A 24,289-nucleotide genomic window follows, 5' to 3' on the forward strand; every position below is an offset into this window, starting at 1 on the left:
GTAGGGTTTACCCAGTTAAAGGGTGTAGGGTTTACCCAGTTAAAGGGTGTAGGGTTTACATGGTTAAAGGGTGTAGGGTTTACACAGTTAAAGGGTGTAGGGTTTACACAGTTAAAGGGTGTAGGGTTTACATGGTTAAAGGGTGTAGGGTTTACCCGGTTAAAGGGTGTAGGGTTTACCCAGTTGAAGGGTGTAGGGTTTACACAGTTAAAGGGTTTAGGGTTTACCCAGTTGAAGAGTGTAGGGTTTACACAGCTAAAGGGTGTAGGGTTTACACAGTTAAAGGGTTTAGGGTTTACACAGTTAAAGGGTGTAGGGTTTACCCAGTTAAAGGGTGTAGGGTTTACACAGTTAAAGGGTGTAGGGTTTACACAGTTAAAGGGTGTAGGGTTTACCCAGTTAAAGGGTGTAGGGTTTACCCAGTTGAAGGGTGTAGGGTTTACACAGTTAAAGGGTGTAGGGTTTACACAGTTAAAGGTGTAGGGTTTACACAGTTAAAGGGTTTAGGGTTTACACAGTTAAAGGGTGTAGGGTTCACAGTAGTTAAAGGGTGTAGGGTTCACACAGTTAAAGGGTGTAGGGTTTACCCAGTTAAATGGTGTAGGGTTTACACAGTTAAAGGGTGTAGGGTTTACACAGTTAAAGGGTTTAGGGTTTACACAGTTAAAGGGTGTAGGGTTTACACAGTTAAAGGGTGTAGGGTTTACACAGTTAAATGGTGTAGGGTTTACACAGTTAAAGGGTGTAGGGTTTACACAGTTAAAGGGTTTAGGGTTTACATGGTTGAAGGGTGTAGGGTTTACCCAGTTAAAGGGTTTAGGGTTTACATGGTTGAAGGGTGTAGGGTTTACCCAGTTAAAGGGTTTAGAGTTTACACAGTTAAAGGGTGTAGGGTTCACACAGTTAAAGGGTGTAGGGTTTACTGTAGGGTTTACACAGTTAAAGGGTTTAGGGTTTACACAGTTAAAGGGTGTAGGGTTTACACAGTTAAAGGGTTTACCCAGTTAAAGGGTGTAGGGTTCACCCGTTTAAAGGGTGTAGGGTTTACCCAGTTAAAGGGTGTAGGGTTTACCCAGTTGAAGGGTGTAGGGTTTACACAGTTAAAGGGTGTAGGGTTTACACAGTTAAAGGGTTTAGGGTTTACCCAGTTGAAGGGTGTAGGGTTTACACAGTTAACGGGTGTAGGGTTTACACAGTTAAAGGGTTTAGGGTTTACACAGTTAAAGGGTTTACCCAGTTAAAGGGTGTAGGGTTTACCCAGTTGAAGGGTGTAGGGTTTACACAGTTAAAGGGTGTAGGGTTTACACAGTTAAAGGGTGTAGGGTTCACACAGTTAAAGGGTGTAGGGTTTACACAGTTAAAGGGTTTAGGGTTTACATGGTTGAAGGGTGTAGGGTTTACCCAGTTAAAGGGTTTAGGGTTTACATGGTTGAAGGGTGTAGGGTTTACCCAGTTAAAGGGTTTAGGGTTTACACAGTTAAAGGGTGTAGGGTTCACACAGTTGAAGGGTGTAGGGTTTACTGTAGGGTTTACACAGTTAAAGGGTTTAGGGTTTACACAGTTAGAGGGTGTAGGGTTTACACAGTTAAAGGGTTTAGAGTTTACCCAGTTAAAGGGTTTAGGGTTTACCCAGTTAAAGGGTTCACATGGTTGAAATGTTTAGGGTTTACATGGTTAAAAGGGTGTAGGGTTCACATGGTTAAAATGTTTAGGGTTTACACAGTTAAAGGGTGTAGGGTTTACACATTTAAAGGGTGTAGGGTTTACACAGTTAAAGGGTGTAGGGTTTACACAGTTAAAGAGGCCAGATGCACCAAGTAGCCACCTGTTGCGTGAAGGACCTCTAACCACATACAGGCTTTACTTTAGGCCCCCAAGACATATTTTTAAAGGGGCATTCTGTGATTCAAACAACAACACAGTGGGCATCACGCCTACATTCATTTTCACTAATTACACAATCGCAACAAACTCAATGAGAAAAGAAAAGAAGGAAAACGGACCTCTTGATTTCCATTAGCACCTGACAACAATAAAACAACCCCTAACATTCTCAGTAAAAAAAAAACTCATTGGCCCATTAAAAACACTTGCAGGCAGGCTCTAAATACAGCTTCACAAGCCCAACGATGGATAAAAAGCTCACGTCCTCTTCAAACCGCTTGCACTCTGGTGGAAAAAAATCACAATGCCATTTAGGGGGGTGTTTGGTTCGTAAACACAGCGGTTGCCATGGTGCCTGATAACACAGCTTAATTAATGGGTTGCTTTTATGAGATTGCTGAGCCTCTGGGGTACAAACGGGTCTACCGCCGAGGCTGCGCCGGCATCTTATCGTGACAGGACGCGACGTGAGGAACCTCGATCGAATCTTTGGTAATTCTTTATTTAATTTATCTGTCATCCGTTTAAAAACTATTGTTGGTGATTCATGGTGGAGATTAAGGATTCACTCAGAGCGACTGGTGGGAGAGTTCATATGTCTCCGTTTTTATGAATTAAAGCTTGAGTGGTTATCGAAACAGTAAAAACATTCCCCCCCCGAGACCTCGGAGGAAGTGATTTGTAGTTTTCTCAGAGAGATAGAGATCGGTTCCTTTCGGAAAAGGGGATATGTTCTGGAAGTGATGGATGTGGTTGATACCAGTGTCTCCATAGTAACACGGTGACAAACATACAGTGGCAACAGTAAAAAAAAAAGTACAATTGCATTTCAGTGAGTGTGCCATTGTGACATAAGTAGGAATCGTTGAAGTCAAGATCGCTTTGATTTCTGCTATGTAGGAAGTCTATTTTAATTTTAGTCATTTTCTAGTTTTAGAAATATGACATTGGTTGTTGTTGTTATCTTAGTAAGGGTAGAACTTCCGTACATAATCACAAATCTTCGAATGCTCATACTAACCACACTAACTGTACTATTTTTGGTGTAAATTGAGTATATAGTATGCTTATTGGTCATAGTATGGATGTAGTTAGTATGCCAAAAGTTCCCGGATGTTGTACTACTATCGCCAAAATATTAAGTATACAAGCAGTGGACACTATTTACGTGCTTTTAGGGCCCATAATGCAATTCTTCAGAAAATGGGCGTGGCTTCACATCGTTTTCAGATTTGAAGAAAATGGCGGAAAATATGCAGCCGAAGTCCAACGAGAACAGATACAAATTCATTGTTTTAACAAATTACGACAAATGTTAAGAACATTTTGAACAATGTAATAAAGTAATGACTTTCAAATAAGTTACCTTACACATTATGTTGGCTGACAATTTGTTAGCTATGCTATCCTTACAAACTACATAGCATATCATTACAGCAGTTTTTTTTAGCTAGCTACATAATGTTAGTTGTCTACTAATAACTGAAATCTGCCAGTATATTAACTATATGCTATCTCTAACTAACTACCCAATGTTTATTGACTGGATTATTCGTGTCATTCTTAGCTAAGTGGTATTGTCATTGTGTGTTCTCAATGGACATTCGGGTGCTTTTGTAAATTCGCTCTGGCTAGCTACTCCGATTTCAGAGCACTCTCGAGCGCAGAATAACTGATGAATTTATGCTCAACACCCGTTGAATATGGCCAGTGTCAGAGTAATTAAATTGTTGCCAGCAGCAGCACAATTAGTCACCAACACTCTAGCTAACATGAAAACTGCCTAACCAGCTCTGCTAGGGCGTGTAAAATGATCAGAGTGAGTTGTTCTCTAATTTGTGTCTGGAAGTAGCTAGCAAGCTAGCCAACGTTAGCTTGGGTGCTTGACTGCCGTTGTGAGGCCAGAACACTCGGGTCAACCCTACTCCTCGGGCCAGAGTGTCCAGTATGCGCTCTGAACGCTCCCAGAGTGAAACGCTCTGAATTTATGAACTGACAATCTGACAACTCTCTGAGTTTATGAACTGACAATCTGATAACTCTCTGAGTTTATGAACTGACAATCTGACAACTCTCTGAGTTTATGAACTGACAATCTGACAACTCTCTGAGTTTATGAACTGACAATCTGACAACTCTCTGAGTTTATGAACTGACAATCTGACAACTCTCTGAGTTTATGAACGCCCAGAACGGTCTCTGAGCGCCCTCTGGCACTCCAGATTGAATTTAAGAACACACCCAAAGTCGTAAAAAGTCTAGCTAGTAATTGTTATGCTAACAAGCTAGTAAGAGGTTGCATAGCAACAGCATCAACTTCCGGTAGACAGGCAAAGCTCTAGTACGCTCATCTGAAAGGATACCGTTTATTTACAGTACACTAAAATGAACTAATAGTATGTAGTATGTAGTATATACTCATTAAGTATGTGGTATACAGTATGTTAGCATGGGTATTCGAACACAGCTCTTGTCTTTAATAGAGGGAAATATTCTCTGAACTCAAAACTAGGTACTGATCCCAACATGCTCGGTTCAGATGTAGGATGACCTCGCGACTCATCCCACACAGAGGTGACACAGTATAAGCTATGCGCTTTTTGAGGCCGTGCTTGGTGTGCTGCAACCTCATGCAAACCAATGCACCTTCCCCATTGAAATACATTCAGTTGGCTCCACCATTTTACTCTGTGCTGCTCGGTGTGACTGCACCCTTAGAAAATAAATGGCGCCATTTCCGATGCAGCGATGCAGTTCATGCCTTTTGTAATCAACTCCCATTTCCTGGTGCTTCACTCACCTGCATGTTCTGACAGTGGGAGGCGGTGGCTCCGAAGAGGATCTGACACTGTTCATCTGCCGTGTAGGTCATCCCTGGGTGTTTGAATGGCAGGATCACTGAGTTCAAGCTCAGCGGGTCGGTCTGGAGGAGACAACTACTGGCCTTGGACCTACGACACACACACACACGTGCATGCACACACATGGACACACGGACACACACACACACACACACACAGAAAAGTTCTCTACTGAGTCACTCTCCACTAACCTGGCAAAGAAGTGACTTCCGATTGAGCATTTCACGTCAGTATGGATTCCTATTGAGGGCATTTCACATCACTATGGATTCCTATTGAGGGCATTTCACGTCACTATGGATTCCTATTGAGGGCATTTCACGTCACTATGGATTCCTATTGACGGCATTTCACATCACTATGGATTCCTATTTAGGGCATTTCACGTCACTATGGATTCCTATTGAGGGCATTTCACGTCACTATGGATTCCTATTGAGGGCATTTCACATCCCTATGGATTCCTATTGAGGGCATTTCACATCACTATGGATTCCTATTGAGGGCATTTCACATCACTATGGATTCCTATTGAGGGCATTTCACATCACTATGGATTCCTATTGAGGGCATTTCATGTCACTATGGATTCCTATTGAGGGCATTTCACATCACTATGGATTCCTATTGAGGGCATTTCACATCACTATGGCAAGTACTATTTGAACCCAGGTCTGGGGTCATAAGGCGTCTCAGAGTAGGAGTTCTGATCTAGGATCAGGTCCCTCCTGTCGATATAATCTTATTCATTATGATCTAAAAGGCTAAACTGATTTGTGAATACGGGCCAAATTCCCAGCTGCACTGGCTATACTTTACTACTGTATTATGGTCAACTAATCATCCACAGCTTTCAGCTGTCTCATTCAAACCCTCATTTCTCCAGCAGGTTGGCATTCATTGTCATGAATCTGAAATGAAGACTAAAAATCAAATTTTCGTTTTCATGACTTTTTACAACATAGCCAATTTTTACTTTGCAGCTGGCCCATCTATTGAAAATCGCTCAGTTCTGCCTCCAGGGCAAGATTCATGACAATAAATGTCAACCTGCATTCCTCCACAGCATGACTCTTGTGGCTGTAGTTGATGTTATAAACAAGTCTTTAGACATACATGCATAACGTCACTGGGGAGAGGAGTGAAACATTGAAGTATGCAGGGTGTCCTGTTCTCTGTGCAAATGGATGACATGTGATTTACATTTACATTTACATTTAAGTCATTTAGCAGACGCTCTTATCCAGAGCGACTTACAAATTGGAAAGTTCATACATATTCATCCTGGTCCCCCCATGGGAATTGAACCCACAACCCTGGCGTTGCAAGCGCCATGCTCTACCAACTGAGCCACACGGGACCTGATCGTGGCAATGGACTTCAAATAACCGATATGAAATTAATAAATATATAAACGTTATTTTAACATTTAAGTTGGTCAAATTGACAACCAATTAATGAAATGAAATGAATTGTAACATAAATGATCAGGGTGAGAAGGAGGAAGGAAGAGGAGGACGAAGGATGGCTGGTTTACCGGAGGAACTTCTCCACGTCGTCACGGCTACAGCCGGACCAGGAAACATCGCCCAGGTTCTGACCTTTGACCCATTCTCCCGACATGATGTGGAGGCCATCCGCACATGACTGGTGGTCGTTGTCGTGACTCACACCCATGCTACAGTCACAGAGAGAGAGAAAAAAACATTATTGACTAAGGTTGCAAAATTCTTTCCTGGGTACCAGTCTGTTTGTGCCATCATGCCACTCCTTAACACTCTTTATCATGCCATGATACCACAATCGAGGCTAGCAAAATTCCTGAAAATGTCCTAAAACTTTAAGGCAACAGGGATCCTCAAATCAATCAAGAGGTGTCAGAGTAGGTTTAAAGAGCTATAATCTCAGCTAAAATCAGACACATTTACACACATTAGCAAAATTCCTGAAAATTTCCTAAAACTTCCCCCCCCCAGAAATCCTGGTTGGATGATTTCTTGAATCAGCAGGGGGTAAACTGGGAGGAAATCCAGCATGGATTTCAGAAAAATGTCGCTACACATTACCAGCACATTATCGACATTATCAAAACCAGAGGACAAAAAAAATACACCCAACCTGTTCCGAGGAGGACACACTAGCATGAAACCATAACCATGTGTCGTTGCCCGAAAAACAAGCAAGAACATGAAAAGCGCTGGGAATTAGCAAATAAACATCGGCACAAATTCACTCAGTCACGGGTATTAAATGCGCCTTGATTCCAGTTGCTGAGGGCAACGAGTCAATGCCCATCTGCTACAGATTTCTATCCAGAGAGGGTAGAGTGAAGGGGGTGGGTTTCCATTTGGTCGCATCCTCAAGTAGCATCCTATCCCCTACATAGTGCACTACTTTTGACCAAGCCCTATTCCCTACATAGTGCACTACTTTTGACCAGAGCCATATTCCCTACATAGTGCACTACTTTTGACCAGAACCATTTTCCCTACAAAGTGCACTACTTTTGACTAGAGCCATATTCCCTACATAGTGCACTACTTTTGACCAGAGCCATATTCCCTACATAGTGCACTACTTTTGACTAGAGCCATATTCCCTACATAGTGCACTACTTTTGACCAGAGCCATATTCCCTACATAGTGCACTACTTTTGACCAGAGCCATATTCCCTACATAGTGCACTACTTTTGACCAGAGCCATATTCCCTACATAGTGCACTACTTTTGACCAGAGCCATATTCCCTACATAGTGCACTACTTTTGACCAGAGCCATATTCCCTACATAGTGCACTACTTTTGATCAGAAACATTTTCCCTACATAGTGCACTACTTTTGACCAGAGCCCTATTCCCTACATAGTGCACTACTTTTGACCAGAGGCATATTCCCTACATAGTGCACTACTTTTGACCAGAGCCATATTCCCTACATAGTGCACTACTTTTGACCAGAGCCCTATTCCCTACATAGTGCACTACTTTTGACCAGAGCCCTATGGTGCCCTAAGATCTCATAGAGATGGAAAAATCTAATGTTTAACTGCACTGCCCCTTTAACCCTTTAAAGTGGTTTCATTGGCTTGGCTCTCTAGTGCAAATGGGAGACAAAAGTCCGCAATAAAACATAAAGAAACACTGTTAGACATTTTTTGGGAAATTATTATGTGAGGATTAAATCAGTGGACCAGGCCATGATTTACTTGAAGCTTGACCCCAAACCCCTCCCTGTCTTGACAGCAAAACCCCCTCTGATATTTTCAAAATATTCTGCACTGCATGCATGTCCATGATGTATTTTAAGTCACTATTCATGTACAAATAAAGCACATATATTATCATAAATCATATCCCATAATACGGAATCCTTCATTAGCAATATATTCCCAACAGTCAACCTTCAGATCTTAGATAATTCCCTTCATGTCTACATTTGGGCTGGTTTCCTCCCTTTTTTCTCCTTTTTTACAGCATTTCCACAGGACAAAGTGAGACCTCCTGGGCCTATTGTGAAATCGCATCAGTGGCTGGTGAGAAAAGATCATGTGCATCAAGGGTCACAGAGGAGGAACAAAGCCTCTCTCTTGTAAAAACACTTTGATAAGGTTACTAAAATGGAGGTGACTCGCAAGCCTTGTCAGGGACCCAACGGCTCAGGACTAAGCCGGGCCTTTCAGATGCTTTCCTTAACCCACCATTGTCTACAGAGGACATGACCCCATCATTACCGAGGAACAAGTCAAACACTGAGTTAGGAGAGAAATGCACAAAACTCTGCAACTTCTGCAAGTTGTTCAGAAACAACTTCTGCTAAATAATTCATGTTTGTTTCTCTCAAGTCATCAGATGCTAGCCAGCCAGGAGTCTACATAGGAAGGCTAGAGAGGTTGTGAAATTCAGGTTCAGCTCGATATGGAACTCTGGTTTCTCTGTAAACCATTCACACCTACTGCAGCCCTCATCCTCCACATACAACACCCGTTCTACCAGTCACATTCTGTTAAAGTTCCTCAAAGCACACACATCCCTGGGTCATTTCGTCTTTTTCAGTTCGCTGCAGCTAGCCACTGGAACAAGCTGCAAAAAACACTCAAACTCTCTTCAGTAAAAGACTCAATCATGGACACTCTTACTGACAGTTGTGGCTGCTTCGCGTGATGTATTGTTGTCTCTACATTATTTCCCTTTGTGCTGTTGTCTGTGCCGAATAATATTTGTACCATGTATTGTGCTGCAACCATGTTGTGTTGCTACCATGTTGTTGTCATGTTGTGTTGCTATCATGCTGTGTTGTCATGTGTTGTTGCCATGCTATGTTGTTGTCTTAGGTCTCTCTTTATGTAGTGTTGTGATGTGTGTTTTGTCCTATATTTTAATTTTATTTTTTATTTTTAATCCCCCGTCCCCGCAGGAGGCCTTTGCCTTTTGGTAGGCCGTCATTGTAAATAAGAATTTGTTCTTAACTGACTTGACTAGTTAAATAAAATAAAAATATCCAAACACCACATGCAGATAAAGCAGTCGGCATCTGGACTGTGAAACATCTGATTTGATAGTTAACGCGACCATTGGTTTTTAATCTCTGTTAGTTCTGCATGACTGGCTATAAATCCCCATGCTTAGAAGAACATTTTGTGTCACGTCTACTTCAGACGTTTTATCTTATGTTTTAAAAATGGCAAATTCAATGAGGCCATCCAAGCCATTGCAAAGACTGATACTCTGCTATTTTACTCTGAGCTACACAGCTAAAAATACATCCTTTTGACTGTCAGACATGTATATTAAATTTAGTCCCAAATGTATAACAGATGGGATATGCCAAAAGCTATCCGCAAGAGCTTTATTTAAAAAACTTTTTTTTCCTAAATCAAACATTAGTTTTCAACTTACAGTAACATATCAAATGACATAATGAATATTTCACTTGATTGTATATTTTTAGAGCAATTATAGGATGAATTCTAATGGCAGTTCTAGGCCATTATTAATCTCTAGTACCTTACAAAAATACTCAGACCATTAAGGCACATAAGTGCAATATATTAACAAATGATTTTAAAGGTTTATGGGAAAGAAATAGAGTGAAACACAAATTAAAATGAGGTCAAACGAGAGAGATAGAACGAGAATGTTCACAATAATATTTTGCTCTTTTGAGTGGAAGATGATGGATGATGCATTGGATGAATAACGTTATGTGTAATGACCTCATACAAGACAGCCTTTCGTTTGCACCTTGTGTTTTGTGAATGCACTACGTCATGGCTTTCACCTTCCGAAGACAGCTCTGGCATGTGTCATGCTACACTAGCCCTGTTTCATTCTACACTGGCCCTCTGTCATGCTACGTTAGCCCTGTGTCATGCTACGCTAGCCCGTTGTCATGCTACGTTAGCCCTGTCTCATGCTATGTTAGCCCGGTGTCTTGCTACGCTAGCCCTGTGTCATGCTACGCTAGCCATGTGTCATGCTACGTTAGCCTTGTCTCATGCTATGCTAGCCTTGTCTCATGCGACACTAGCCCTGTGTCATGCTACACTGGCCCTATGTCATGCTACGTTATCCCTGTGTCATGCTACGCTAGCCCTGTGTCATGCTACGCTAGCCCTCTGTCATGCTACGTTAGCCCTGTGTCATGCTACGCTAGCCTTGTCTCATGCTACGCTAGCCTTGTCTCATGCTACGCTAGCCCTGTGTCATGCTACACTAGCCCTGTGTCATGTTACACTAGCCCACTGTCATGCTACGCTAGCCTTGTCTCATGCTACGCTAGCCCTGTGTCATGCTATGATATTTTTCTGTTATGCTACGCTATCCCTGTGTCATGCTACGCTAGTCCTCTGTCATGCTACGTTAGCCCTGTCTCATGCTATGTTAGCCCGGTGTCTTGCTACGCTTGCCCTGTGTCATGCTACGTTAGCCTTTTCTCATGCTATGCTAGCCTTGTATCATGCGACACTAGCCCTGTGTCATGCTACACTGGCCCTATGTCATGCTACATTATCCCTGTGTAATGCTACGCCCGCCCTGTGTCATGCTACACTAGCCCTCTGTCATGCTACGTTAGCCCTGTGTCATGCTACGCTAGCCTTGTCTCATGCTACGCTAGCCCTGTGTCATGCTACACTAACCCTGTGTCATGCTACACTGGCCCTGTGTCATGCTACACTAGCCCACTGTCATGCTACGCTAGCCTTGTCTCATGCTACGCTAGCCCCGTGCCATGCTACGCTAGCCCTGTGTCATGCTACACTAGCCCTGTGTCATGCTACACTAGCCCACTGTGATGCTACGCTAGCCTTGTCTCATGCTACGCTAGCCCCGTGCCATGCTACGCTAGCCCTGTGTCATGCTACGCTAGCCCTGTGTCATGCTACACTAGCCCTGTGTCATGCTACACTAGCCCACTGTGATGCTACGCTAGCCTTGTCTCATGCTACGCTAGCCCCGTGTCATGCTACGCTAGCCCTGTGTCATGCTATGCTATTTTTCTGTTATGCTACGCTAGCCCTGTGACATGCTTTGCTAGCCCTGTGACATTTGCACTCAACGGTATTGACTCTGTAATTAAATTCTGTGTCAGTTCACCCCAACTGCCTTTGGAAAGTGACTCAAGATACTTTGATGTCTTTGAGTTGTAGTCCGCATCAGCGTGGCCTTTGTGAAACTACTGCCAAGTCATGACGAACGCGAGCTCTGATCTCTGAGCTCATTTGGCAGAGACAAGTGTGCTCCAGGACTCATCAACTAGTTTTCCTGTTCGCTATCTTGAGACAGATACATCACACACAAACACAGACATACACGCACACACACAACTCTAGTTTTGTAGGCTAGCACCAACAGCCAACATGTGAATGCATTTAAGTACATGCAGGCAAATTCATAGGAAGGCTTGCGTCTCAAGACGCATGCTTACACATGTCATTAACAATGAAATAACTAGTTAGCGTTAATTAGCGTTCTAGACTCAGATAACCCCTGTTGAATCAGCGGGACCAAACTGGGACAAGCACACAACAAAGACGAGCAACCAACTTCGGGCACTGATCTCACCACTCCAGAGACTTCAGTTTGTCCAACAAATCTACAGACACACACAGTTGGATAAACAATAGCTTCACACACACAATCCAATAAACAAAAAGACAAACTGGAACAGCGGCTACAGCCCTGACAAAGCACAGTGGTGTTTTTGGAACAAAATTCAACCAGAGGATTTTCCTATACAGAGCTAGTGAGGATGATGATGACACATCCTTGGAGGCTTTCATAAGACCAGATGCTACGTTAGCATTAGCGGAGCTGCTCACTCTTTCGCTCTGGGGACACCGTGGAGGGCCCTCTAAGGGCAAGTAGGCTCCTTTGACTCCCCATACCACCATGACTTTACTTAACAGAGCTTTAGGGCTCAATTCAATCCATATCGCGGAAGTTCAGCGTTACTGCGTGATTGAAATTTAAAGGAATGTTAGAACTCTTACTCTGTTAGAACTCTGTTAGAACTCTTACTCTGTTATCAGGGCATAAAATAAAGTCAGTGCATCTTAGCGATCGATATCTCTGCTAAATTCAGATACAAAACTACTGCGTAAACTTGTGTCGATAGATTTGTTTCTACACAACTCATGGCATTGCACAGCCAACTGTCTATAGTAATTATAGATGTCATACCATGTTTGTGAGATAATTAAGTTGGTTAGCCTTTGTGGTGGATATCGAGCTTGTGAAGCGTGAGGGGAAAGTTGGTTAGCCTTTGTGGTGGATATCGAGCTTGTGAAGAGTGAGGTGACAGTTGGTTAGCCTTTGTGGTGGATATCGAGCTTGTGAAGAGTGAGGTGACAGTTGGTTAGCCTTTGTGGTGGATATCGAGCTTGTGAAGCGTGAGGGGAAAGTTGGTTAGCCTTTGTGGTGGATATCGAGCTTGTGAAGAGTGAGGTGACAGTTGGTTAGCCTTTGTGGTGGATATCGAGCTTGTGAAGAGTGAGGTGACAGTTGGTTAGCCTTTGTGGTGGATATCGAGGTGAAAGTGTGAGGTGAAAGTTGTGGGAGAGGAAAAACTTGACTCACTTGTGGCCCATTTCGTGAGCGATGGTAAAGGCCAGGTTGAGGCCGTTGTCCTCAGCAAGGATGCATTTCCTTCTCTCGCTGCACATGCCGCTCAGGTAGGCAATGCCTGCAATGGAGAACAGGGAAAACAAAATGGTTGACATCTCTAAGGGTGGAATCCGTGGTCCGGAGGGGGCTAGGCCTTTTCAAACACCTGAAAGACCTTTTTCCTATTTCCTATTTCTCTGTAAAAAAATCTAAGCATACCCTTTTAGGTGTCTGTATCCTCCTGACTGGTGGTTATTTTTTAAAGAAACAAAATATTCTTCTCTGCATCTCTTCTAAAAATCTTGGTGAAAGATTGAAAGGAATGTGAGTCTTTTCATTACATTTAGTTCCTGCTTGCTTTTTAATTTCAGCAGGCATGCCAGCTAAAATAGTTAGATAAGCTAGCTACTCTAATTTGAGTGATAACCTGAAATGGCTTATTGATAGCTAGATATGGGGTTTGGAGATTGGGAACCTATCTGGGCTAGCTAAAGCCAACTTCATAAAAATGCTAGGTGGCTAGTTGTATTACAACAAATAAATAATATACATTTCCAGTCCAAAGTCTGGACACACCTACTCATTCAAGGGTAGGTCTTTATTTTTACTATTTTCTACATTGTAGAATAATAGTGAAGATATCAAAACTATGAACACATATGGAATCATGTAGTAACCAAAAAAGTGTTAAACAAATGTTAATATATTTTATATTTGAGATTCTTCAAAGTAGCCACCTTTTGCCTTGATGACAGATTTGCAAACTCTTGGCTTTCTCTTAACCAGCTACATGAGGTAGTCACCTGGAATGCATTTCAAATAACAGGTGTGGCTTGCTAAAAGTTAATTTGTGGAATTCCTTTCCTTCTAGGTAGGGGTGGTATACAGAAGATAGCCCTATTTGATAAAAGACCAAGTCCATATTATAGCAATAACAACTCAAATAAGCAAAGAGAAATTACAGTCCATCATTACTTTAAGACATGAATGTCAGTCAATGTGGAAAATGTTTCTTCAAGTGCAGTCGCAAAAACCATCAAGCGCTATGATGAAACTGGCTCTCATGAGGACTGTCACAGGAATGGAAGACCCAGAGTTACCTCTGCTGCAGAGGATAAGTTCATTAGAGTTACCAGCCTCAGAAATTGCAGACCAAATAAATGCTTCACAGAGTTCAAGTAACAGACACATCTCAACATCAACTGTTCAGAGGAGACTGCGTGGATCAGGCCTTCATGGTCAAACTGCTGCAAAGAAACCACTACTACAGGTCACCAATAAGAAGAAGAGACTTGCTTGGGCCAAGAAACACGAGCAATGGACATTAGACATAAGATCCAAATGTGAGATTTTTTATTCCAACCGTCGTGTCTTTGTGAGACGTAGAGTAGGTGAACGGATGACCTCCGAATGTGTGGTTCCCACTGTGAAGGAGGTGTGATGGTGTGGGGGTGTTTTGCTGGTGAGACGGTCAGGGATATTTTTAGGATTCAAGGCACACTTTACCAGCATGGCTACCACAGCATTCTGCAGCGATACGCCTCCCATCTGGTTTGCGCTTAGCTATCATTTGTTTTTCAACAGAACAATGACCCAACACACCTCCAGGCTGTGTAAGGGTTATTTGACCAAGAAGGAGAGTGATGGAGTGCTGCATGAGATGACCTGGCCTCCACAAACACCCAACATCAACCCAATTGAGATGGTTTGGGATTAGTTGGATGCATAGAGTGAAGGAAAAACAGCCAACAAGTGCTCAGCATATGTGGGAACTCCTTCAAGACTGTTGGAAAAGCATTCCAGGTGAAGCTGGTTGAGAAAATGCCAAGAGTGTGCAAAGGGTGGCTACTCAAGGCAAAGGGTGGCTACTTTGAAGAATCTAAAATCTAAAAAAACGTTTTTGTTTACTACATGATTCCATATGTGTTATTTCATAGTTGTGACGTCTTCAGTATTATTCTACAATGTAGAAAATAGTAAACATAAAGAAACGTTTGACCGGGAGTGTATATATATTATTATTATTATTATTATTATTATTATTATTATATATATTTTTTATGTATTTTTTAAACAGGACAAATCTGAGGGAGCACATGCCCCTGCGGGCATGATGGCTCTGGGGCATTATGGCTCTGCCTACAATAAACCCTAACCCTACAATAAGCCCTAACCCTACAATAAGCCCTAACCTTACAATAAGCCCTAACCCTACAATAAGCCCTAACCCTACAATAAACCCTCACCCTACAATAAGCCCTAACCCTACAATAAACCCTCACCCTACAATAAGCCCTAACCCTACAATAAGCCCTAACCCTACAATAAGCCCTAACCCTACAATAAGCCCTAACCCTACAATAAACCCTCACCCTACAATAAGCCCTAACCCTACAATAAACCCTCACCCTACAATAAGCCCTAACCCTACAATAAGCCCTAACCCTACAATAAGCCCTAACCCTACAATAAGCCCTAACCCTACAATAAACCCTCACCCTACAATAAGCCCTAACCCTACAATAAGCCCTAACCCTACAATAAACCCTCACCCTACAATAAGCCCTCACCCTACATTAAACCCTCACCCTACAATAAGCCCTAACCCTACAATAAGCCCTAACCCTACAATAAGCCCTAACCCTACAATAAACCCTAACCCTACAATAAGCCCTAACCCTACAATAAGCCCTAACCCTGCAATAAGCCCTAACCCTACAATAAGCCCTAAACCTACAATAAGCCCTAACCCTACAATAAGCCCTAACCCTACAATAAGCCCTAACCCTACAATAAACCCTCACCCTACAATAAGCCCTAACCCTACAATAAACCCTCACCCTAAAATAAGCCCTAACCCTACAATAAGCCATAACCCTACAATAAGCCCTAACCCTACAATAAGCCCTAACCCTACAATAAACCCTCACCCTACAATAAGCCCTAACCCTACAATAAACCCTCACCCTACAATAAGCCCTAACCCTACAATAAGCCCTAACCCTACAATAAGCCCTAACCCTACAATAAGCCCTAACCCTACAATAAACCCTCACCCTACAATAAGCCCTCACCCTACAATAAGCCCTAACCCTACAATAAACCCTCACCCTACAATAAGCCCTAACCCTACAATAAGCCCTAACTCTACAATAAGCCCTAACCCTACAATAAGCCCTAACTCTACAATAAGCCCTAACCCTACAATAAGCCCTAACCCTACAATAAGCCCTAACTCTACAATAAGCCCTAACCCTACAATAAGCCCTAACTCTACAATAAGCCCTAACCCTACAATAAGCCCTAACCCTACAATAAGCCCTAACCCTACAATAAACCCTAACCCTGCAATAAGCCCTAACCCTACAATAAGCCCTAACCCTGCAATAAGCCCTAACCCTGCAATAAGCCCTAACTCTACAATAAGCCCCAACTCTACAATAAGCCCTAACTCTACAATAAGCCCTAACTCTACAATAAGCCCTAACCCTACAATAAGCCCTAACCCTACAATAAGCCCTAACCCTACAATAAGCCCTAACCCTACAATAAGCCCTAACCCTACAATAAGCCCTAACTCTACAATAAGCCCTAACTCTAAAATAAGCCCTAACTCTACAATAAGCCCTAACTCTACAATAAGCCCTAACCCTACAATAAGCCCTAACCCTGCAATAAGCCCTAACCCTACAATAAGCCCTAACCCTACAATAAGCCCTAACCCTACAATAAGCCCTAACCCTACAATAAGCCCTAACCCTACAATAAGCCCTAACCCTACAATAAGCCCTAACCCTACAATAAGCCCTAACCCTACAATAAGCCCTAACCCTACAATAAGCCCTAACCCTACAATAAACCCTAACCCTACAATAAACCCTAACCCTACAATAAGCCCTAACCCTACAATAAGCCCTAACCCTACAATAAGCCCTAACTCTAACTCTACAATAATATAGTATGTTCTCCCTTGTCCTCTCCTTTCTCTTCCATCCAGTAATCAAAGTGATTTCAGGCCTTTATTTTAAAAATGTGGATCCGGTTCAAAGGGAAAAAGCCCTCCATTTCATCCACCGTCAGGTAAATTGCCCTAACAGTTCAACATACTAGCGCCATGTCTGGTGTGTGCTCCCGAATTCTGGCCTGGAAATGACAGCTGCAACTCTTTTGCTCCTGCGGGATCAGGTTAAGGGGGAAAACACGAGAAGGGGATTTTGTATTTTCTCATGTAGTGGATCGTATGCTGTGACCTTTGATGGCTTAATCACCCCATTGAAAAGGATCCAGAACTAATGCTTTCCATTACGAAAACCGGCAGAACAATCCTGCCTTTGATGGACGAAACTAAAATAAATTAAGTGCAGTTTCTAAGGGCCTGGATGTCCATTAGACATCTTAGGCTCGCCATCTCACCAAACACACACACACACACACACACTCCCTGTACTCACTCCTCCCAAAATGTGCTAATTTTCTATGTTTCTGTCTCTGAGAAGTTCAATATGACTGGGTTTCAGGGCAATATGACTTAGTTCAATATGACTGGGTTCAACATGACTGGGTTCAATATGAATGGGTTTCAGGGCAATATGACTTAGTTCAATATGACTGGGTTCAACATGACTGGGTTCAATATGACTGGGTTCAATATGACTGGGTTTCAGTGCAATATGACTGGGTTCAATATGACTGGGTTCAATATGACTGGGTTCAATATGACTCAGTTTTAGGGCAATATGACTGGGTTCAATATGACTGGGTTCAATATGACTCAGTTTCAGGGCAATATGACTGGGTTCAATATGACTGGGTTCAATATGACTGGGTTCAATATGACTGGGTTCAATATGACTGGGTTCAATATGACTCAGTTTCAGGGCAATATGACTGGGTTCAATATGACTGGGTTCAATATGACTGGGTTCAATATGACTCAGTTTCAGGGCAATATGACTGGGTTCAATATGACTGGGTTCAACATGACTGGGTTCAATATGACTCAGTTTCAGGGCAATATGACTGGGTTCAATATGACTGGGTTCAATATGACTGGGTTCAATATGACTGGGTTCAATATGACTGGGTTCAATATGACTCAGTTTCAGGGCAATATGACTGGGTTCAATATGACTGGGTTCAATATGACTGGTTTCAATATGTGTCACGTTCCTGACCTATTTATGTTAGTTTTTGTGTGTTAGTTGGTCAGGACGTGAGGTTGGGTGGGCATTCTATGTTATCTGTTTCTATGTTGGTTTTGGTTTGCCTGGTATGGCTCTTGATTAGAGGCAGGTGGTTTGCGTTTGCCTCTAATTAAGAGTCATATTTAGGTAGGGCATTCTCACTGTTTGTTTGTGGGTGATTGTCTCCTGTGTCTGTATGTATGTTCGTACCACATAGGACTGTAGCGTTTGTTTGTTTCGTTTCGATGTCGTCTGTTTTCCTGTACGTAAGTTTATGTTTAGTTATGTAAGTTTATGTTCAGGTTGCGTCAACGTCGTTTTGTTATTTTGTAAGCTTGTTAAAGTGTTTTGTTTCGTTTCGTGTTGCCATCATATTTTATAATAAAGATGGCTTATTTCCCTAAGCCTGCGTTTTGGTCTGAGGATCCTTCTCTCCTCACCTCTTCCGAGGATGAGGAGAGCACAAGCCGTTACAGAATCACCCACCACGCTAAGACCAAGCGGCCAGGGAAACGGAGTAAGGGACAAAACAAGGATTTCTGGACATGGGAACAGATAATGAATGGAGAAGGTCCCTGGGCTAAGGCAGGAGAAAATCGCCGTTCTCAGGAAGAGAGGGAGGCAGCTAAAGCCCAGGAACGGTGGTTTGAGGAGGCAGCAAGGAGACGTGGCTGGAAGCCCGAAAAGCCATGGGAACAGGTGGAGGCACTGAGGAGAGCAGAGGCTACCGGAGAGAGGAACCGGAGCTATGAGGGAACGCGTCTGGCACGGAAGCCGAAAAAGCCCGTAAGTAATTCCCAAAAATTTCTTGGGGGGGGGCTAGGAGATAGTGGGCCAAGGGCAGGTAGGAGACCTGCGCCCACTTCCCAGGCTTACCGTGGAGAGCGGGAGTACGGGCAGGCGCCGTGTTACGCAGTAGAGCGCACGGTGTCTCCTGTACGAGTGCATAGCCCAGTGCGGGTTATTCCACCTCCCCGCACTGGTAGGGCTAGATTGGGTATTGAGCCAGGTGTCATGAGGCCGGCTCAACGCGTCTGGTCTCCAGTGCGTCTCCTCGGGCCGGCATACATGGCACCTGCCTTACGCATGGTTTCCCCGGTTCGCCTACATAGCCCGGTGCGGGTTATTCCACCTCCCCGCACTGGTCGGGCAACCGGGAGTATTCAACCAGGTAAGGTTGGGCAAGCTCAATGCTCAAGAGTGCCAGTACGCCTCCACGGTCCGGTATTTCCGGCACCACCTCCCCGCCCCAGCCTAGTACCTACAGTGTATACACTACGCACTAGGCTACCAGTGCGTATCCTGAGCCCTGTTCCTCCTCCACGCACTCTCCCTGTAGTGCGTGTATCTAGCCCGGTGCCTCCAGTTCCGGCCCCACGCACTAAGCTACCAGTGCGTCTCCAGAGCCCTGTACAAACTGTATCTTCTCCCCCTACTAATCCTGATGTGCTTGTCCTCAGCCCGGCGTCACCAGTGCCGGTACCACGCATCAGGGATAGAGTAGGCTTTGAGAATACAGTGTGCCCTGTCCCTGCTCCCCGCACTAGTAGGAAGGTGCTTGTCATTAGCACGGTGCCTCCAGTTCCGGCACCACGCACCAGGTCTACAGTGTACCGTATCCGGCCAGAGCCATCCGTCTCCCCAGCGCCATCTGAGCCATCCGTCTCCCCAGCGCCATCTGAGCCATCCGTCTCCCCAGCGCCATCTGAGCCATCCGTCTGCCAGGAGCCTGCAAAGCCGCCCGTCTGCCATGAGCCTGCAAAGCCGCCCGTCTGCCATGAGCCTACAGAGCCGTCAGCCAGACAGGAGCCGCTAGAGCCGTCAGCCAGACAGGAGCCGCTAGAGCCGTCAGCCAGACAGGATCTGCCAGAGCCGCCAACCAGACAGGATCTGCCAGAGCCGCCAACCAGACAGGATCTGCCAGAGCCGCCAACCAGACAGGATCTGCCAGAGCCGCCAACCAGACAGGATCTGCCAGAGACGCAAACCAGACAGGATCTGCCAGAGCCGCCAGCGAGCCATGAGCAGCCAGAGCCGTCAGAGCGCCATGAGCGTCGAGAGCCGTCAGCCTGCCATGAGCGTCGAGAGCCGTCAGCCTGCCATGAGCGTCGAGAGCCGTCAGCCTGCCATGAGCGTCGAGAGCCGTCAGCCTGCCATGAGCGTCGAGAGCCGTCAGCCTGCCATGAGCGTCGAGAGTCGTCAGTCAGCAATGAGCTGCCCTTCAGCCTGAAAAGGCTAGATACCCAGAACTGCCCATCAGTCCAGAGCTGTCTCTCTGTCCGGAGCTGCCTTTCAGTCCGGAGTTGCCCCTCTATCCTGATCTCCCTCTCTATCTTTATCTACCTCTATAGTCTTATCTATCCCTCTGTCTTGGTTTATCTCTCTGTCCCGGTGTTGTCATTATTAGATATGTTATTAGGAAGATTTTGTGGGGGAAGAAAGAGGGTGGACATTCTTGGAGGGAGGAGGCTAGGATGGATTATGGTGGGGTGGGAACCGCGCCCGGAGCCTGAGCCACCACCGTGGTTAGATGCCCACCCAGACCCTCCCCTAGACTTTGTGCTGGTGCGTCCGGAGTTCGCACCTTGTGGGGGGGGTACTGTCACGTTCCTGACCTATTTATGTTAGTTTTTGTGTGTTAGTTGGTCAGGACGTGAGGTTGGGTGGGCATTCTATGTTATCTGTTTCTATGTTGGTTTTGGTTTGCCTGGTATGGCTCTTGATTAGAGGCAGGTGGTTTGCGTTTGCCTCTAATTAAGAGTCATATTTAGGTAGGGCATTCTCACTGTTTGTTTGTGGGTGATTGTCTCCTGTGTCTGTATGTATGTTTGTACCACATAGGACTGTAGCGTTTGTTTGTTTCGTTTCGATGTCGTCTGTTTTCCTGTACGTAAGTTTATGTTTAGTTATGTAAGTTTATGTTCAGGTTGCGTCAACGTCGTTTTGTTATTTTGTAAGCTTGTTAAAGTGTTTTGTTTCGTTTCGTGTTGCCATCATATTTTATAATAAAGATGGCTTATTTCCCTAAGCCTGCGTTTTGGTCTGAGAATCCTTCTCTCCTCACCTCTTCCGAGGATGAGGAGAGCACAAGCCGTTACAATATGACTCAGTTTCAGGGCAATATGACTGGGTTCAATATGACTGGGTTCAACATGACTGGGTTCAATATGACTCAGTTTCAGGGCAATATGACTGGGTTCAACATGACTGGGTTCAATATGACTGGGTTCAATATGACTGGGTTTCAGGGCAATATGACTTAGTTCAATATGACTGGGTTCAATATGACTGGGTTCAACATGACTGGGTTCAATATGACTCAGTTTCAGGGCAATATGACTTAGTTCAATATGACTGGGTTCAATATGACTGGGTTCAACATGACTGGGTTCAATATGACTCAGTTTCAGGGCAATATGACTTAGTTCAATTTGACTGGGTTCAATATGACTCAGTTTCAGTGCAATTTGACTGGGGTTCAAATTAAATCAAATCAAATTGTATTAGTCACATGCGCCAAAATACAACAGGTGTAACCTTACAGAGAAATGCTTACTTACGAACCCCTAACCAACAATGCAGTACAAATAAGAATAAGAAATAAAAGTAACAAATAATTAAAAAGCAGCAGTAAAATAGCAATAGTGAGACTATATACAGGGGGCACCATCACAGAGTCAATGTGCGGGGGCACCGGTTTGTCGAGGTAATTTAGGTAATATGTACATGTAGGTAGAGTTATTAAAGTGACTATGCATAGATGATAACAACAGAGAGTAGCGGAAGTGTAAAAGAGGGGGGGGGGGGGGGGGTGCAATGCAAATAATCCGGGTAGCCATTTGATTAGATGTTCAGGAGTCTTATGGCTTGGGGAGTCTTATGGCTCCGGTCCCACTTGCCGTGCGGTAGCAGAGAGAACAGTCTATGACTAGTTCAGGGCAATATTACTGGTTTCAATATGACTGGGTTCAATATGAGTGGGTTCCAGGGCAATATGACTGGGTTTCAGGGCTAGACGGTAGAGATTAGCCCCTAATCTGGCCATTAGTGAATGCTAGGAGTCTCTGGCAGCCCGGGTCCTGTGAAGTAACAGCCAGTCACTCTGTTCCCCTGCACTTAGCTGGGCATCTGGCCCTTTTGGGTGTTGAGTTGGCTTGAAAAGGCCCCTAATGACACCCCTCCACTCCTTTGAGAAATGTGAGACGACAAGTCATTGTGATCCCGATGATAACGCTCTCTGCCGTCGCCCATTTATGTAAGGGCCTCCGTCGGTAGGCAAACCATGTCAATAACAGGCCGTGGATGGAGGTAAGATGTGTTTGGTCTGGCGTTGTTCCTTTCAGGTGTGTGAGGGGGGCAATGAGTCTTTATGCTAGACGTTTTGACACATTATCTCCATGCTCCAGCCGGCAAATCCTCCAGCATTAGTCAAACCTAAACGTAAATGAGGGGGAGAAATGGACAGAGCGGGCTAAAACAAGTTTTACAACAACATAGCGGAGCTTCCACCTAGCCCACAACAGTCTCCAGATTGTCTGCTTTTCACGGAAAGTAAAATGGAAGCAGCAGAATCTTTTTTTTGTGTTCTCCCTCCGTCAGATAGTAAAGAAACGTAACATAAGAACTTGTTTTTATGAAATATATGTTCAATGAACCTGCAACTCCAAATCCAGGGGGAAAAAAAGATGGATTTTTAATCCTCCCGGAGTACCCAAATCCATTTCGCTTGATATTTTTATAGTTAAACATCAATCTGGGAATCGGTCTAACGACAAACCCATGCCTCTAAGCCCACATGTGTGGTACACCTGTAGTGACTATGCGGCGGTACGACGGGAAAACCTACATTTACCCAGGGTGCTTTAGGATCTGGTTTGGAGTCCTCCCCTCATTCTGTCCTGTCATACTAGGGCTAGCGTTTTATGACATAGAGTACGGGACAAACACAGGAGCAAAGGAATGCTAAGTTGCCATGTTATCTGTGATCTACGAGTAAGTGAACATCAGATGAACATTGCATAGTAACTAGAATGGGATTGTATACTTTGATGAAATGTATGGTGATGGGATTTTCAGGTGCTCTACTTAAAGCAGTCACTTTAACGTCTGTGCATCTACATCTAAGGCTTAAACTGACAAATATGTACCCAATAATATCCTACCCACTGCGGATGCACTCAAAAGCTATCAAATTGTTGCACAGCGTGACTGGTGAAGAAAAAGGGAAACATCTAATTTTAGTGTATGATTTTAGAGTGAGGTGAGAGGGAAACTCGCCTGTAGCGAAAACCTTCAGTTCAAACAACATGGTCATAATCCGAACAGACACAGGGGGTGTTACGCCGAATTTGTCAAACATTAACGTTTAGCTTTGCAGCCATATTGCACACAGCAGCGGCAGCATAAGGTACCCATAACCACACCAGCCTTGATAGGATACCTGAGGATTGGCAGTGTAAGGAGGAATGGCCGACACGAACCAGAGGAATCAGCGGTTGTGAGAATCTAGGTCAACGGCTAGCTTTCCCCCTTAAACGTTTCTTTCTCTCCATCTACCTGTCCCTCTCTACAGTGATGACTTTTGTTACATGCTGTGTGTGTGTATGTCACGCAAATTCCACACTTGGAGGCTAGAAACTAGCCTGGAAGCCAGCAAGGAGGCTGGGAGAGTGGGAGGAGGGTGGGAGAGTGGGGCCAAAGGGGTAAGGTCAAATACAGTGTACTTTGACACCTCCGAGAGGTCATGAAAGTTTACAATGACGGCCTACCAAAAGGCAAAAGGCCTCCTGCGGGGACGGGGGCCTGGGATTAAAAATAAATACAATATAAATATAGGACAAAACACACATCACAACAAGAGAGACAACACAACACCACATAAAGAGAGACCTATAAGACAACAACATAGCAAGGTAGCAACACATGACAACACAACATGGTAGCAACACAACATGGTAGCAGCATAAAACATGGTACAAACATTATTGGGCACAGACAACAGGACAAAGGGCAAGAAGGTAGAGACAACATTACATCACACAAAGCAGCCACAACTGTCAGTACATCCACATCAAACAAACCACATCTCCTTTTAACACAGCCAGGATTACATCATGTTTCCCTCCGCCCTTCCTTTATTCTCAGTGGAGGTGCATGGCGTGTTGCTTGGTGGTCTGTTCACCCTCTGCCTTATTGGTCCTGGTCATAAGTAGGGCACTAAATAGGGAATAGGGTGCCATTTGGAACACACCCCTTCTT

At 44.2% G+C, this 24,289-nt stretch overlaps 1 protein-coding gene across 1 annotated transcript in view; it reads right to left on the reverse strand.

Moving 5' to 3' along the window:
- LOC129819043 (A disintegrin and metalloproteinase with thrombospondin motifs 19-like) overlaps window positions 1-24,289 on the reverse strand; it is a 169,110-nt gene that overhangs the window by 62,502 nt on the left and 82,319 nt on the right. Inside the window, exons 8-10 of the mRNA XM_055875548.1 lie at window positions 12,822-12,927; window positions 6,283-6,423; window positions 4,685-4,835 (exon numbers count right to left, since the gene is read on the reverse strand). Of these exons, the coding sequence (XP_055731523.1) occupies window positions 4,685-4,835; window positions 6,283-6,423; window positions 12,822-12,927 (398 nt within the window). The remainder of the gene's footprint in view (window positions 1-4,684; window positions 4,836-6,282; window positions 6,424-12,821; window positions 12,928-24,289) is intronic.

Source organism: Salvelinus fontinalis, chromosome 21, assembly GCF_029448725.1.
Source record: "Salvelinus fontinalis isolate EN_2023a chromosome 21, ASM2944872v1, whole genome shotgun sequence".
In the NCBI taxonomy this organism is placed as follows: domain Eukaryota; kingdom Metazoa; phylum Chordata; class Actinopteri; order Salmoniformes; family Salmonidae; genus Salvelinus; species Salvelinus fontinalis.